This window comes from Candoia aspera, chromosome 1, assembly GCF_035149785.1.
Source record: "Candoia aspera isolate rCanAsp1 chromosome 1, rCanAsp1.hap2, whole genome shotgun sequence".
Classification (NCBI taxonomy): Eukaryota; Metazoa; Chordata; class Lepidosauria; order Squamata; family Boidae; genus Candoia; species Candoia aspera.
The window spans coordinates 279133420-279149733 of NC_086153.1; the positions used below are offsets into that span (position 1 = coordinate 279133420).

The following is a 16314-nucleotide window of genomic DNA, read 5'->3' on the forward strand; positions in this document are numbered from 1 at the left end:
CATGCCTAAGGAAGGACTAGAACTGGGGTGCCCCTGCTCCTAGTCCAGTGCCTTAACCACTATATCACACTGGCAGGTTATAAGTATTATAAAATAAACAACACACACACACACACACACAGACACTTATTTTGAAATAAGCCTTATTGAGTGAGTATGTCTGTATGTATCTATGTATGTATGTATGTATGTATCTATGTATCTATGTATTTACAGCATCTATAGGCTGCCCCAACCACTATGGTCTTGAGCTGCCAAAATCCTATGCCTAGGATTGTAGCATGATCTGACCCTAGTCTAAGGTGGATTTCTGGGTTCCTAATAATTGTTCCAAAAAAGTCCTGCAAAACAAAATCAAACACTGACCTTTTCTTCTCTGACCAGTTTTGTGGATACTTAAAAATGGAAAATCTGTTATTCTGTTGTTAACATTGGATATAATTTCAACTGTATCTTAGACCTGAAACTAAAGTTGATTTAATAACAGAAACATGGTTGCTTGTTTATCCTTCTCTAAGGTAGAAGGCATAGATCAGTGAGTGATATGCCTAATCATGTACTCATTCTCTTGATTTTCAGAATGAATCTTTTGATCTGCATGTGGAGGCAAAAGACTGGTAAAATATCAGCTTTCTAAGATCATAAAGGAGCAACATCTTGTAGAATTTTATTTTAAAACAAAATTCTCTGAACTTGATTCAAGGAAAATTCTTTTTAATGAGACTGAATACTTAAACCCTATTAAAATGAATAAGCTATGTTTACAGTATCCTTAGAAAGCACTGCAATCCTTTGATCTTAGTGACTTAACCTAACAAGACGACATCCTGTTAATTTTATAATTAAACCACAAAGATCAAAGTATTCCAGCCCTTTGAAAAGCCCAATTGTCTGGGACTACTTATTTGATTAATTCAGGTATATAAAGAGCCATAAGATAAATGTCAAAAAATGGTACCTATCAAAACAATGCTAAGAAATGGGCCCCCAACCATTACATATTATTGTAAAGTTCTACTTTAAAAAAATAGCGTTCTTAAAAATTTCATATTTTCTAAAAATTCTATATTTGGCTCTAGATCAATGAAGGAAAATACTGGGTGTAGAAGAGTGGAACATCTCCTCCATTTCTATACCTTCCATTCCTTTTGAACATATTTCTTCCTTCAAGTGCTATATTCCAATCAACTCACCAGGTCTCCATTATACCCGTGATTCACATTTGCCTTCCTGTACTAACAATTCAGACTCACTTTCTCCATTTCCTTTTCTCCCTCTGAGCTTTAAATTACAGACAATGAAAGCCATGAAATTCATGAACCATGTTCTTCCTGTCTTTTTTTTTAAATTGTACAGTTTGATAGGCCTATTATAGTAACACTTCAGACTTCTTTTGCAAAACACAAGCCATTATCTGAGGTCCTTACTCCTGAGGTTTGATTTTTCTTCTCCAACTCCACAGGGTTGTAGCAGTCCCATCATGTAGATAATTCACACCATAGCTGAGAAACAAAAAGGTCTCTAGATCAATGTTTTTTGCAGACAGTACACTTCACAATCCAGCAGGTCCAGGCACCACATATTTGTTGCAGTTCTTTATTGTGGTGAGTCACCAGCTACGAAGACGATTTGTTTTGTTCTGTTTTTTCAGGGCCCAGGTCTCTTCGGTCCTTCATGGATCCATCAGCTTGGTTCCCATTCCATACAATCTCTAAAAATTCAAAAACTGTTTCCTCTTGAGGGTCTGAAAGCAAGTTTGGAATTCTAGCAGTGCAGAATATCTTGTACATTTCTTGCCTCTGGCTGTCATTCTTATTTTGTCACTTTGATTGTTCTTCCTTAGGTAGAATTACTTCCTCTATAAACTCAATTGTAGCCTTTTCTTGAAGAAATCTTTTTCGTTTTATTGAATAAATCTTCATCCTCTCATACTGTATATGTTGAAACACAACCGCTTGCTTCTTCAGTTCTTTTTCTAAAGCACTTGTTTTCAATCAGGAGCACAAACATCACTACAGACACTTATTAATTAAATATCACTGCTGTTTCTTAAAGCACCACCAGTCTAAGGCTTTATTTCTTCTTCTTTTTTCATGTTCTCACTTTAACTAAATACCAAGCCTTTTACTTAAGGAGAATATTGGTTAGAGACGTGCCCTTGAACTCCATCCATCAGATCCAACTGACAAACTCCTGTTTGCATTCTCTGTTCATTCAGTGAGCTCACTTCCTGAAAACTGGGTGCCTTATATTTTTCCTATAGCCTCTTCTTTCTTAGCAAGAAATAGTCACTGAAGCATCCATGGTGGACAATCAGCATCTCTCAGGGTACAGTCTTTGTAATCAGCAGCTATTAAGGAGATGAACTCCCCTCCCCCCCATACCTGAGCACTTCTTCTCACAAAACTTCCCTGGTCATTTCCCTTTCTTTTTTGTCTCTTTATCCTGTAACCTCACTAGCAAACTCCTGTTTGGTTGCTCGGTATCCCTTGGACATTGGGCAGACAATGCTCAGTTTCTTTTAGCCCTTGAAGGTCGGGCAGGTCAAGAAACAGACACTCCAGAGATTCCAGGAATGCTACTTTATTGTTGTGGGTAGTATTAACAGAATCTGACCAAAACCTTCAACTGTCCCTTTTTAAGACAATGATAAGGCAGGGCTGTTCTGAGTCTCTCACATTTTCCACTTTCTGAGGGCTGAGTAATTGTTTTATCTGTCCATCTCCTTCTCAAAGCCAGAGCTAAATTCTTCTATACCTTCCAGGAAGTGGCCTTTTTCATTAATTCTTGTGAAGAAGTCTGCAGAATTGACTCCTTTACTACATATTTTTGGAACATTACTGGGAGTTGCAGATCCTCTTCTAAAACTTTTATTAAACTGACTGGTGATAAACATTTGAACACCCTGCTGTTGTTACACTCAGCCATTTCATGAGACCTGGAAATCCTAAATCATTTATTTTCTATCCCAATCTGTTGTCTTTGAAAATATCAGTAAAATGAGTGTCCTGGTTTAAGCAAAGACCACGCTGAGACGAGGAGAAAGTCTCTAGTGTTTTATTTAACTGCTGTTGTAGACAGAAAATCCTACTAAACTGAAGAAGCGTGAGAAAACCCAGACAGATAAACCCCCAAACTCAAGGTGCGTCTGTCCTGGGTTTCTTTGAAGGACAGCTCAAAGTCTCTAAACTACGCATGCATTTTCCCCCCTGGATAGGGGCCTCCTCCTGCTCACCATCCGTACTCAATGAGAGACTATAGAGGCTATAGTAATATAATAACATCTGAAGCAGATTTGAGTTCTTTGTGCATTCTAGTTAGGAATTCTTAAAATGCCTGATTAAAGATAAAGATAAAAAATTGTGATTGGCTTATCTACCTGCCAGCTCATCCTCTTCTCTTTTTTGCTGTTTCCCACCACACCCCCAACATTGGGTATACTGTATATGTAATATTCATCTGTTAGGATAAACTTCAAGCATATGATAGTGACTGTGATAACAAAAGGTTATGTAATTAATAAAACATTAATACTTAAGTTGTCACGAAATCCATTATTATTTTTGTGCAACAGTCTATCATGGTTATACTTCTGGAAATAAACATTGGCGATGGTAATCTAAATACTATTTAGTTAGCTGATATGTTAATAGAGGATTGATTGCAAAATTTAAATTATTATATTGCAGGCCAAAAGACCTAGATGTACGCTTAGGGTATGGTTTGGGTGCAGAAGAACAAGACTTCCTAAGGAAGAGAAAGAAATATGTTGCTGCTGCCCTGAAGAAGATTCTTCAGCTACAGAAAGAACTGAAGGATGATGAGGTAGGTCAAGCAGGGACATGTTCACTTTTTTTTCCATCCCCAGTAAGTTTAGAGTAGACTGTTAACTCCATTTATGGACTAATATATTATATTCTGGGACAAATTGCCACTAATAGCAAAAACACCCTTCTGTAGGCACAGCAGTACCAAACATTGATGAGTCTGTAGAGAGGAGTCAAGAATAAAGGAGAGGTACCAGCACAGATGATACAGGAATATCTTGTTTGGACAATGGAAGAACAATTGGAAGAAAATGAGCTGGTCATCTTGGCTGCTAAAAGCATAATTTGAATATCATCTTATTTTTACAGCTGGGTACAAATGAGCTTTCAAAATTAGGTGACTAGAAATTGGGTGGACAATTTCTCTGAATGTCTCCAGGGAAAGGAGAATATTGCCAACAGTTTCTCAAGGGCCGGGCACCTCTTTTGTTGGACAAATACTCCTCACTTAATGATTGCCCTGTTTAGCAACTGTTCAAAGTTACAAAGGTGCTGAAAAAGTAACTTTATGATTGGTCCTCACACTTATGACCGTCGCAGAGTCTCCACAGTCATGTGATTGAGATTTGGGCGCTTCACAACTGGTGGGCGTTTATAACTGTTGCAGTGTCCTGCAGTCATGTGCTCACCATTTGTGCGCTTCACAGCTGGCTTCCGACAAGCAAAGTCAATGGAGAAGCCAGCAGTAAAATCACAAGTCACACTTAGTGACAGAGTTGCTGGTCCCAATTGTGGTCGTTAAGTGAGGAGTAACTGTAGTACTACTGAAAAAGCTTCATAGCTCAGATTCTTTCTTGATGTCTTGCCTTTGGTCGTAACTGAAATGTGGGAAGCAAGGGAAGCTGCCAAGGCTGCCAAGAAAGCTACAGACTGCTGGAGAGATGATCATGCAATGAAGGACAGGGCATTCGCATATGCCCTATGCAACCTCATAACTAAATAAGTAGGAAGAACACCACACTCCATTACAAACATTTTCCAACCCATAAGCATTTATTTCTTCAAATAATTTCTAAAGGAAAATTTCAGTCTCATTCAGATTGAATGAGAACTGGTTGAAAAAATGCAAGAGCATTTGCCTTTACTTTGTTAATCTCTGTCAGTGCCTGCAGTTGGAACTTGTCTATGGTACATCTGCTCAGCCTTCTCCACCTTAAGATTTTTCTCTTGGAGCAATGTCTAGCCGCTGACCTCCTATCTCACTCTTCCCTTTGGTGCTAAATAGGTACCAGTAATTGCAATAATGACAACTGGTGGTGGAACCAGATCCTTTACAGCATTGTATGGAAGCCTTTTGGGTTTGCAGAAACTGAATCTGTTAGACTGTATTACATACATTGCGGGTTTATCTGGCACCACATGGTAAGGAGGATTTTCTTTTCATTTACTGCCTTTCCTGACCTGTCCAGTATATTGTGTATGTGGCATTATAGTGTTGCAGAAAAGGTTCAGAACAATACGTATGACAAGGATTCTTAAACTCTGCATACCACACCCCCTGAAATGACAAATGAATTTATATGGCCCCCACCTTTCCCATGAATAAAACTAATGATTTCATTGGGATAGGTTTGAGCAAGAAATAAATATGCCATTTTTAATTTATAATCATTTTAAAATAAATATACCACTTTAAATTTAAGATCATTTTAAATTAAATATAATTAAATTTTAACCTGTTTATCAAATGAAATAATAATAGAAGCTTACAACTTCATAAACATTTCATTGAAATTAAGCTTTTTTTTTGACTAATTACAATTATGGTGAACAACAATTTATGGCTGAGATAGATGTGCTAAACTATACTCAGTGTAAAACTAGAGAATATTCAACAGAGACACAACCACCACCTTCTCACAGCATCCTATGTTAATGTTGGTTTTCCCCTCCCTGTTTTTTCCCCATTAAATTCAGTGGCCCAGTAAATAGGGAGTCTGTGGAAAAACCAAAATGCTGAAATAAATGTTGGAATTTTTTTTTAATCGTTCAGTTTTATTACCTTAAATGAAAAGTACTATGACACTCATGGGACAATGTCATGTAGCATTTGTGGGAAGCCCTGGATAACTGCCCATTCCTCAGAAATCCCTCTTGGGGGAAGAAAATCAGGGGAGTATTAGTATAGCCCAAAGTATATTTAAATGTAACAAGAGTGTCATTCTCTCTGAAAGTAAGGTTCCTATGCTATTAGTTGCATGCTACTCTTACATTTTATTATTATTATTTTTTTTAATAAAAAACTCAGGACCATGTGTAAATTATATGAAGATCCTGATTGGTCACAGAAATACCTGGAAGAAGCCATTAACAAAGCCCGAAGACAAGTGATCAAATCTAAATTGAACTGTTTTTCCATTGATAAGCTGAATTATTATTATAATGAGCTGAGCCAAAGAACCAAAGAAGGATACAGGACTTCCTTCATAGACCTTTGGGGCCTTGTCATTGAGTCCATGTTATATGATGAGGTAATAAGCCTTCATATTAATTAAAAGGAGAGATATATGGAATAGATGTATGATTTGAAAAAGAAGTAGGCTAATAGGAAAGTACTTTTTCATATACTGTGCAGTTGTTTATGGAAGATAGTCAAACCATGTCACAAGCTGAGAGGGTTTTCAAAGGGGATGACACAAATTCAAAGAAGATTCATCTCTCAGCGGCTATTAGCCATGTATACTTATCTTCAGGATTGAAAGTTGCATGCATGAGCAGTGAGAGAAGGTAGTTGACCTACCATGCATGTTCTGCTTTTGGGCAACCTGGAAATGTTTGCCCGTTGTGGGAACTAGGATGTTTTATTAGATGGTCTTTAGATCTGGCATAGCAAGGTCCTTCCAGTGTTCTTACATGAGGGTTCTCGTAGATACGTTGCTCACATAAGTTTCTGTAGACAGGTAACTCTATCACTACCCCGCCCCATCCTGCCTACTGTCTGGGCAAACAGGAGGTCTCTATATATAATTGCAATGTCAAAATTCAAAGTAAGTTCTCTAACAAAACTTGTACATTTATGGACACATGCTGGTCAACATACATGTTTTTTTCTCTCTCTTTTGAAGAAAGACAATCACACGCTTTCTGATCAGTGCATGGCTGTGAGTGAGGGTCAGAATCCTTTGCCCATTTACCTGTCAGTCAGCCTAAAAGACAACTACAGTGCTCAAGATTTTAAAGGTAATGCTGTATTAAACGAACTCTGACATACATTTAGCGATATTATTTTGAATTAACATTTTAATTGTTTAGTACATGTAAATAGATGAGCATTTTTTTTCACCTTAGAAGGGAACAGAAGAGTGAGTTTTTGAAGGCTCCAAGTTCCTAGAGTAGGAAGAAATTCCCATTCCCAGCCAAGCAAGCAAGCAAAAAAGAAAGAATAGCCTATATGCCTTGATTAATTTTGTAATTTAGAATCTCTAGGATATATTAACCCCCTTGTTGTGCTTCCAGAATGGCTAGAATTCACTCCTTATGAGGTTGGAAGTATAAAACAAGGTGCATACATCCATTCAGAAGATTTTGGGAATGAATTTTTCATGGGACGATTGATGAAGAAGTTCCCAGAAACTCGGATCTGCTTCATTCTAGGTAAATAAATAAGAAAACTGTAGTTTAAATGAAAGGAAGCTGGCCAACAATTCCTGTTGTAAATTGCCTATATTACTTTTCTTTTTCCTTCAAAAAGTGTCATGGCTTCATCATTACATTTTTAAAAATCTTATGGGTTTCACCCAGTTTTATTTTATTATCTCTAGTCTGCTTTCTACAAATTTCATACAAAATATTTAATGTGATTTCACTTTTGATGGGGGACAAATTGTTTTCTTTTGATGAACAGCTGACTGTTCCAAGCACTCAAAATCTGAACTATCAATAAGATGAATAGTAAATGTGCCTGAGATATAAGAAAAAAAAATCCTGTACTTTTCATAGCTATAGAGATTATGATATTTCAGCAGATATAACACAATACAGGACTTAGTGATGACTGAACTCCTTTTAGTTGATCTGGAATCAGCTTATCTCTCTTCGAGTGCCTTCAGAATAAAACTACAGTTGTCTGCTCTTTTGAAAGTTTTTTCCCCAGTTTATTATATTGGCGCATGTGCTTGAATACTGTTGTGTGCGTAAGTGCATGCCCATTCTTAGAAACTCTTCATTCAGGACTCAACAATATCTAGGTTTTGTAATCAAACATTGTTATAGAAAAATGCTTCTGTATACAGGCTGAGTGCTTTGTCCTTTCCCAGAGATGTGATTCTTGAGGCATTGGATGGATATATTGTTTTCTGGCTGATGTTTTTAGTAGTTTTCAGTGAGTATTTGAAGCAGCTACAAGGATTACCACCCTTGATATAGAAAGTTGACAGTGTTGGTAAAATCCAAAGTTAATAGAGTTGAAAGAATAATGTTTTGCTTGGTGAATGGATCAAGGCTTTCATATATGAAACTATTACACAGCCAGATGGAATAAATCTGGCAACAGAGAATATGAACAAATGCAAAAAACACCACCAATAGGTATCTGACAAGAGAGATGTCAGCGCTGCACATGAAGTAGCTGACCCTCTTGTTAAATTATGGAACCAACACTTTGAAGCAAATGTTGATATGTTACTGATTATGAAGTCTTTTGCCACTTTCCAACTTTAAGTAAACCTGGATGATGTTCACAAAATGCTAGAAACAAATATTGGTCTGTCAGAATTGTGAGGGATGTTGGGAAATTGTAATTTGGCAATATCTGGATGGGTGGATGTGCACAGGTTCCCGTCTCCTCCCCACAAACATGATTAAAGAAGAGGAGAGTAGCAGGCATGAATTATTCTCCTTAAGCCTGGGTTCTTTCAATTTTCTTTCTGAAAAGGAAGCACAATTGTTCCCTGTCATCCAAATAAGTTATTTTTTTCTCTTCAGCACTTTCCCTTCCTGTCCCATTGTGTTGCTGTTACTGGTTGTTTTTTTCAACACAGAAAAGCTAATTGGTCTTTTTTCCCCCCTTACCGGTATGAAAAGGGGAAATGAGAGATACAAATTATGACTGAGGCTGAACAATAACAAAGGGCCAAAAGAAGTAAATGGGTGATTGGAAACTGACTTTGTTTTTCCTATCTAGTTGATCGATTTGTAAAGTAAGTCTTTACGGTTATGTAAAAATGTATTTGCATTCGCCTAACGATTCTTGAGTGGAAATATCTGGAAAACTCAGAATGAGGGGTAAAAGCTGAAGTTTCAAATGCAGTGGAAAAGAAAAAAAAATCATTTTGACACCACCAATTACGACAATTTATTTACATTTATTAAACCAATTATTTAAATTTATTTTATAGGTATGTGGAGCAGTATATTTTCTTTGGATTTAATCTATTTCTGGAATTTAGCCAACAGCTCAGAAGAATTCTGGTATAGGTGGACAAGAGACAGATTAGAAGACATTGGTAAGGTGATTTCTTTTTTTCCCCTTCTTGTCTTTCCTGGTTTGCAAATTTGTTATTGTTCTCCTACCTTTGTTAAAATTAATTCATCCCAGTAAGAAGAGACAGGATATGTTTCTGTATGAAATTATTGATTTTATTTGAGACAAGTTTGAAAATGCTGGCAAAGTTCTCCATATTACTCTCACATATCCAGTGTGAAATATTGAGTCATTTTCATGCCTAACCCATAATGATGTTTTTAAATTTTCTTTTGTTTTCATATCTGGGTATGGTCAGAATACATGAGACAATTGCTTGTTTAAAATATGTTGTTTAAATCAGCTTTTCTCAATCAGATGCCTTCCATGCAGGCTGGGAATTCTAGAAGTTAAGTCCCAACACCCTTGGAGGACAGTCTATAGAAGGAAACTGTCTCAAAGGCACTACTATACATCTTTGCAGCAGTGGTTGTTATCCAAAGATATCTTGGGTTTTATTCCCAAGCAATTACAGTTTAGATGTATGTCCTTCATCAATCAGTGATGATCCATGATTTGCCAAGCTTTTGAACCAGCGTTTCTCACCTTGTCTCCTTGAGCATGCATTTTTTAGTTGGATCTGCTGAAGACTAGTTTATAGGGCAGCTCCTTCTTTTCCTATTTATTTATTTATTTATTTATTTATTTATTTATCTAATTTGTCCCCGCCCATCTCCTCCCATCGTGGGACTCTGGGCGGTATACAACAATTGATTAAAAACAACAACCATACAATATACAGTATAAAAATACAATAATAAATAATATAAATAAAGGTAAAAATAAAGAATCCAGGTGGCGAAAGAATCTAAAACAGTCCAAGTGTGGGAGGAGTGGTCTATAGCAACCATCCCCATGTAGATCTATTCCCCTCTCCACCCCAAGCGAGGTGGCAGAACCAGGTCTTCAGACTCCGCCAAAAGGCCAGGAGCGATGGGGCCAATCTCACCTCCGGGGGCAGCATGTTCCACAGGGCGGGAGCTACTGCAGAGAAGGCCCACTTCCTGGACCCCGCCAGATGGAATCCTCTTACAGACGGGGTCCGCAGCATGCCCTCTCTGCACGATCGGGTGGGATGGGTTGATGTAATGGGGAAGAGGCGGTCCCTCAGGTAACCTGGCCCCATGCCATATTGCTTGCCTGCTAGCAATGCCATGTCATCTAATAATGCTATTTTGGAGGCTCTGTTTTCTAAGGATGCCACAGTCAAACCACCAGGAATTCAGCAACTAAACCACAACACAGCTGGTCACTTTGGAAAGCTGCAATAACAATAGTCTCCGCAACCACCCACACATCTTTCTCACATGAAAGTTCATCAGTCTCCATTTTTTGTTGCCATTAGGTTCTGCAAATAAATATACAAATATTTGCATGTGAACATTTAGAACCCTTCTTTTTCACAAAATTTTGCCATGAGCTATTGGACCTTCCATAAGCTGTGATCCTGTTGGTGCTCACATGCAAAAGGCATGAACAGTTCTTTCTGTCTTCTACAGATGATTCTCTTCTGCCTTCAAAACCACACGAGCTGGACTCTCGCCTACTCACTTGCCAAAGCCAGCTTTCCTATACTCTCCGAGATGTCTTAACGGGACGCCCAACAATAGCAGAATATCCCAATTTCCTGAGGGGCTTCCAGTTTCATGACGAATACTTGAAGAACGACCATTTTTCTGCATGGAAAGGCACAGTAATAAACTTACATTTCTGGTTTATGTAAGCTTTATAAAGTGCTCTTGGTTATCACACCTGACTAGAATGTGGCTAGCCAGTTCCAACCTGAGAATGATGTTCCTTCTTTCCACTAAGGATAATGGATAATATAGCTTAGTGTTAAAGGATCTAGGAATTCACTGAAGTCCTGGTTCACTTCATTAGGCCTATTGGAAGGATTGCTTCAGTCTGTACCTCGCCACTCGCTCCACCAAAGACATTTGGGAAGGGGAATGGCAGAATATATCTTTCATTTTAGATGAAAAAGAAGTTGAGGCATGTATGGGTGTCAAAGCCCAATAACTTGGGGATACTTTGCATCTTTTGCTGCTTCTGTTTAGATGCCATAGTATTAATTGCACAGGTTGTTTGTTGCCACCTTTTGTGTTTTACAGGAATATCTGCAGGGTATGATTGAAAATGTCAAGATGGTTGCCACGATGGTGCAATCAGTTCCCTGTGTGACACACATAAGAAACAGGTGGAACTTCCATTGCACTGTAGTAGGTGCCATCTTTACTTTTTAAAATCAAACCCTGAGGTTTGGTTAAAAAAACAACAACCCGGTGCTTTAGATTTCTCTTCAAGATATGCTTATGCCATCAATGGCATCTGAGAACAATATCTACATGTTTATTTTCTACAAAACTCTTTTCAAACTTTTCAGGACTGAAAGTGTATCTGCTAGCTAACCCTAACTCTTTCACTTGGAAAGTGAATAATTGGAATTTAAATACTACATTTAATTTAAGATGAAATGAAAGCATAATTTATTAAATAAACCAGTATCAGTAAAAAATATCCAGTAGTCCTCCAAGGAAGGGCTTTAAGTTAATATACAATAACTTTTGGGATACAGAAGTACATAAATCATTTTTAGGCAGGACTGCAAACCCTTGCTTAAAATCTTGGAGAGCCTGTGTCCATTAATGTCCACACTATGAAAAGATGGATCAATTATCTGATTCACTGTTAGACCATTTCCTGTATTCTTATATACATGTTCCACTGTGCTGGGAGATAAACACAGTGCTCCTCAGTATATCATATTGTAATAGATGTTTGCTGGATTGTATTTGACTTAGTCAAGGGGCAATTTTCTGGCCAGGTCATGGCTTCAGAACCTAAATCTAAGGCTAGATTTCTGGGTTTAAAAAATCCAGATGACTATTATATGCAGCAATGAGTTTAATGTTTCCATTTATCTCTTTGTTGCCATCTAGTGGCCATCTAGATTTTTGCATCCCAGATCTGGCAATCCTACCTAAATCCAGTCCTGGAAGATCAGAGATCCTACCTGTAAATTGAATTAGGTTTCCTTCCTGGCCAATTGCAGTAGAAAACCCTGCTTCGTTGTGAGCACTGAAATAAAATGTCATTTCAGCTGGCTTCTAGATGTAGTGTGGAACAGGGGGTACTATCTTGTACTTCACATCAGGCAGCAAAATGCCTTGGAAAAGCCATTTGAAACTTTTTCCTGCAAATAATTCTATAGTTGGCTGGCATAGAGAGAAAAGACAGATCCTTGCCTCCTAGAATTTATTCTAAGCATAGTCAACCCATAGACACTGTGCTTCTTGATCAAACAGTGGCCAATACTATAATACAGGGTTCCTCAACCTTGGCAACTCTAAGCTGTGCGGAGCTTTGCTGGCTAGGGAATTCTGGGAGTTGAAGTCCGGACAGCTTAGAGTTGCCAAGGTTGAGGAACCCTGCTATAATGGATCCCGTTCTCTACTCCAAAGGTGCTGTAAGGCGTATAGAAGACTATAACTCACTTGGCTGATCCAAGCGTAATTCCTTGAGGTGCCTAGTTTCCTCAAGCTCCATTTGTTTTAATAACAACATGCTATCATGCTGTTAATAAACAGATGGACAGAATAACTGATGTATGCATTGTGCTCTTCTTCCAAACATTATTTATTTGCCAGTATTTTTTATCCTATCTTTTATCTAAGTCAGGTAACATTAATGGGAAACATTAAAGGAAGGTGCTACTCTTTAATCAATATGTGTGATGGTTGCCCTTATTCCAATAAGACACGGACTCACTAGCCAGGCTAAGGATTTCCGGTTTATTGGGAATAGAATGCATACACAAAGAAAGATGGGAATGAGCACATGGCGTGCGGGGTAGCCTGTAAATACCCGCGGTGCAGACCTGGCCCTTCTCCACCCCCCATTGTCCCACAGTCCGGATCCGGAGTCTTGATGGGCGATCAGGAGGATTAGCGCTGATCGCCTCTGTCTTCTTCCCGTGTCCGGCGCAGGCGTGTCCCCCGGGGTAAGGCAGAGATGTCTGGGAGATATGATGATGACTTCTCTGGTCAGGGCAAAGGTATGTCTCCTTTGTCCTTTATTTGGTTTTGCATCTGACTGTTTAAAGGATTAGTATTATTCCTTCCTCCTTCCTCCCCTTTTCCGGAAAGGCATGTTCCCCGTTGTGATGCATGATTGCATTGCAATGGGGGACATGACATACTGCCTGTCATGAGTAAGGATGGCGAGCAGGGGGCTCCTTTCCAGACTGTTAAGCGCATGCGTAGCACTGAGGAATTGGTGAGCCATTCCAAGAGGCACAGATTGGGACCGCCTTAACCTGCGGGGTTTATATGGCTGGGTTTTTCCCACGCTTGTTCAGTTTGTTAGGATTACTGTTATGTATTAGCAATAAAACATTAGAGAACAGTTCCCTGTCTCAGAGTGTTTCCTGGGAGTCAGGACACTGCCTCTCCCAAAAAAACTTCAAGGCACCAGTTTGGCAGGATACGCTTCATGGAAGCGTTTGACAAGCCGCTGCGCTGAGACATCCTGAGCCTGCACCCACTCCGGGTGGGGGAAATGTCTCCAGTGGACCAGGTACTGGAGGGTGCCCCATAGCCTTCGGGAATCTAGAACCTCCTTTACTTCAAAATGCTGTTGTCCATCGATCATGATGGGAGGAGGTGGGGGGGGGTCGTTATGCCACCTTGATGAGGTAACCGGCTTCAGTAATGCACAATGGAACACCGGGTGTATGCGTTTCAAGTTGTGTGGCAATTCTAACTTGAAAGTTACCAGGTTGATTATTTCCACTATTGGAAACGGTCCAATGAACTTGGGGGCTAATTTTTTTGAGGGCTGCGGGGACTTAATGAATTTAGTGGAGAGGTAGACCTTATCTCCCACTTTGAAGTCTGGCTGCACAGCCCTGTGGTTGTCTGCATACCTCTTGTATGTTTCTTGGGCTTCGGATAGTGCCAGCTGAATGATTGGCCAAACGTTAGCTAGCTGAGCCACCCAGTCATCTGGGGAACAAGGCGGGGCCTCTGGTTGTGGCAACTCTGGGATCGGGACGAAGTCTCGACCGTAGACTACCCGGAAGGGGGTGTGCCCCGTGCTTTGGTGCACTGCATTGTTATATGCCACCTCAGCAAAGGGGAGTAAGTCTACCCAATCATCTTGCTGGTAGCTAATGAATGAGCGCAGAAATTGCTCCAGGGTGGAGTTGAGGATCTCCGTAGAGCCATCCGTGTGGGGGTGCCAAGCAGTGGACAATGCCTGCTTGGTGCCAATTAACTTCAAAAATGCTCTCCAAAATTGAGAAGTAAATTGTGTACCCCTATCTGTGACCAAGCGGGAGGGGGTACCGTGTAATTTGTAAATGTGGTTTAAAAAGAGGTGTGCCAGCTGTTGAGCGGAGGGAATGGAGGCGCATGGGATAAAATGTGCCTGTTTAGAGAAGTAGTCTTTAACCACCCAGATGACCGTTTTTCTCTGGCTGGGTGGCAAGTCTGCGATAAAGTCCATTGAGATTTCCTCCCAAGGGCGGGAGGGGCTTGCCACTGGCTGCAATAGTCCCTGGGGCTTCCCTACTTTTCGCTTGGCCATAGCACATGTAGGGCAAGCAGTGACATATTCTTTTACATCCCTCCTAAGTGTAGGCCACCAGAATTGTCGCCTCACCAGATGCAGCGTTTTCACAAAACCAAAGTGCCCTGCCATTTTGTCATTGTGAGAATGGCTCAGAACCTCTGCTCACAATTGCTCTGGCACGTACAAGCTATTTTGTTTCCAAGCCAAATCGTTTGCAAAACAAACATTGTGTTTATTTGCTTGCAACCATGTATCCGTTTTTAAGGCTTGTACGAACTGCTGCTGCAATTGCGATGAAACTGACATGCGTCTCCCTCCCCTTGCGGGCGGTTGTGCCAGGGTGAGCTGCGTTTCAGTTTGGCTGCGCATGACAGCTTGGCAACCCAGCTGTGTGTCGGTCCACACAGTACCTACAATGTCTGATGCCTGACTGGCATCCTGGGGCCGCCTAGAGAGAGCGTCCACTAAGAAGTTCTTCCTTCCCGGAATGAACTTCAGCTTAAAATCAAAATGGCTGAAAAACTGCGCCCAGCGAACCTGCTTGGGGCTGAGGTGTTTCGGGGTGCTGAGTGCTTCCAGGTTTTTGTGGTCCATCCAGACCTCAAAGGGGCAAGTGGCCCCTTCCAGGAGGTGTCGCCATGCCTCTAAGGCAGCTTTGACGGCAAAAGCCTCCTTCTCCCATACATGCCATCTCCGTTCTGTTTCTGAGAACTTGCGGGAGAGGTACGCGCAAGGCTTCAGCTGATCATTTAAATCCCGCTGAAGCAGGAGTGCCCCGATCGAGAAATCGGAGGCATCCACCTGGACTACGAAGGGCTTGGTGGGGTCGGGGTGTTGTAGAACCGGTTCGGCTGTGAACAGGCTTTTGAGGTGATCAAAAGCCCTTTGGCAGTCAGGAGTCCAGTTAAGGAGTGCTCCCGGGTTTCGTGCCTTGCGTGTGTCGCCCAAACCCTTTGTGCGGAGTAAATTAAGGTAAAGGTAAAGGTTTCCCTTGACGTAAAGTCCAGTCGTGTCCGACTCTAGGGGGCGGTGCTCATCTCCGTTTCTAAGCCTTGGAGCCGGCGTTGTCATAGACACTTCCGGGTCATGTGGCCAGCATGACGACTCGGAACGCCGTTACCTTCCCGCCGAAGCGGTACCTATTGATCTACTCACATTTGCATGTTTTCGAACTGCTAGGTGAGCAGGAGCTGGGACAAGCAACGGGAGCTCACCCCGCCGCGCGGTTTCGAACCGCCGACCTTCCGATCAGCAGCTCAGTGGTTTAACCCGCAGTGCCACCGTGTCCCGCGGAGTAAATTAGTTAGGGGCAAAACAATTTCTGCTAGTCCCTTGATGAACCCCCTGTAAAAATTCGTAAATCCGAGGAAACTCTGTAGTTGCCTCCTAGTGTGTGGGCGCTCCCATGGCAGGATGGCCTGGACTTTTCCAGGGTCCATTTCGATGCCCCTCTTA

At 40.6% G+C, this 16314-nt stretch overlaps 1 protein-coding gene across 1 annotated transcript in view; it reads left to right on the plus strand.

The window, feature by feature from the left end:
• Positions 1-16314, plus strand: part of LOC134507572 (cytosolic phospholipase A2 epsilon-like) — a 58908-nt gene that overhangs the window by 32705 nt on the left and 9889 nt on the right. Inside the window, exons 11-18 of the mRNA XM_063318345.1 lie at positions 580-617; positions 3690-3825; positions 5053-5189; positions 6076-6298; positions 6893-7007; positions 7284-7421; positions 9164-9271; positions 10788-10976. Coding sequence (XP_063174415.1) covers positions 580-617; positions 3690-3825; positions 5053-5189; positions 6076-6298; positions 6893-7007; positions 7284-7421; positions 9164-9271; positions 10788-10976 — 1084 coding nt within the window. The remainder of the gene's footprint in view (positions 1-579; positions 618-3689; positions 3826-5052; positions 5190-6075; positions 6299-6892; positions 7008-7283; positions 7422-9163; positions 9272-10787; positions 10977-16314) is intronic.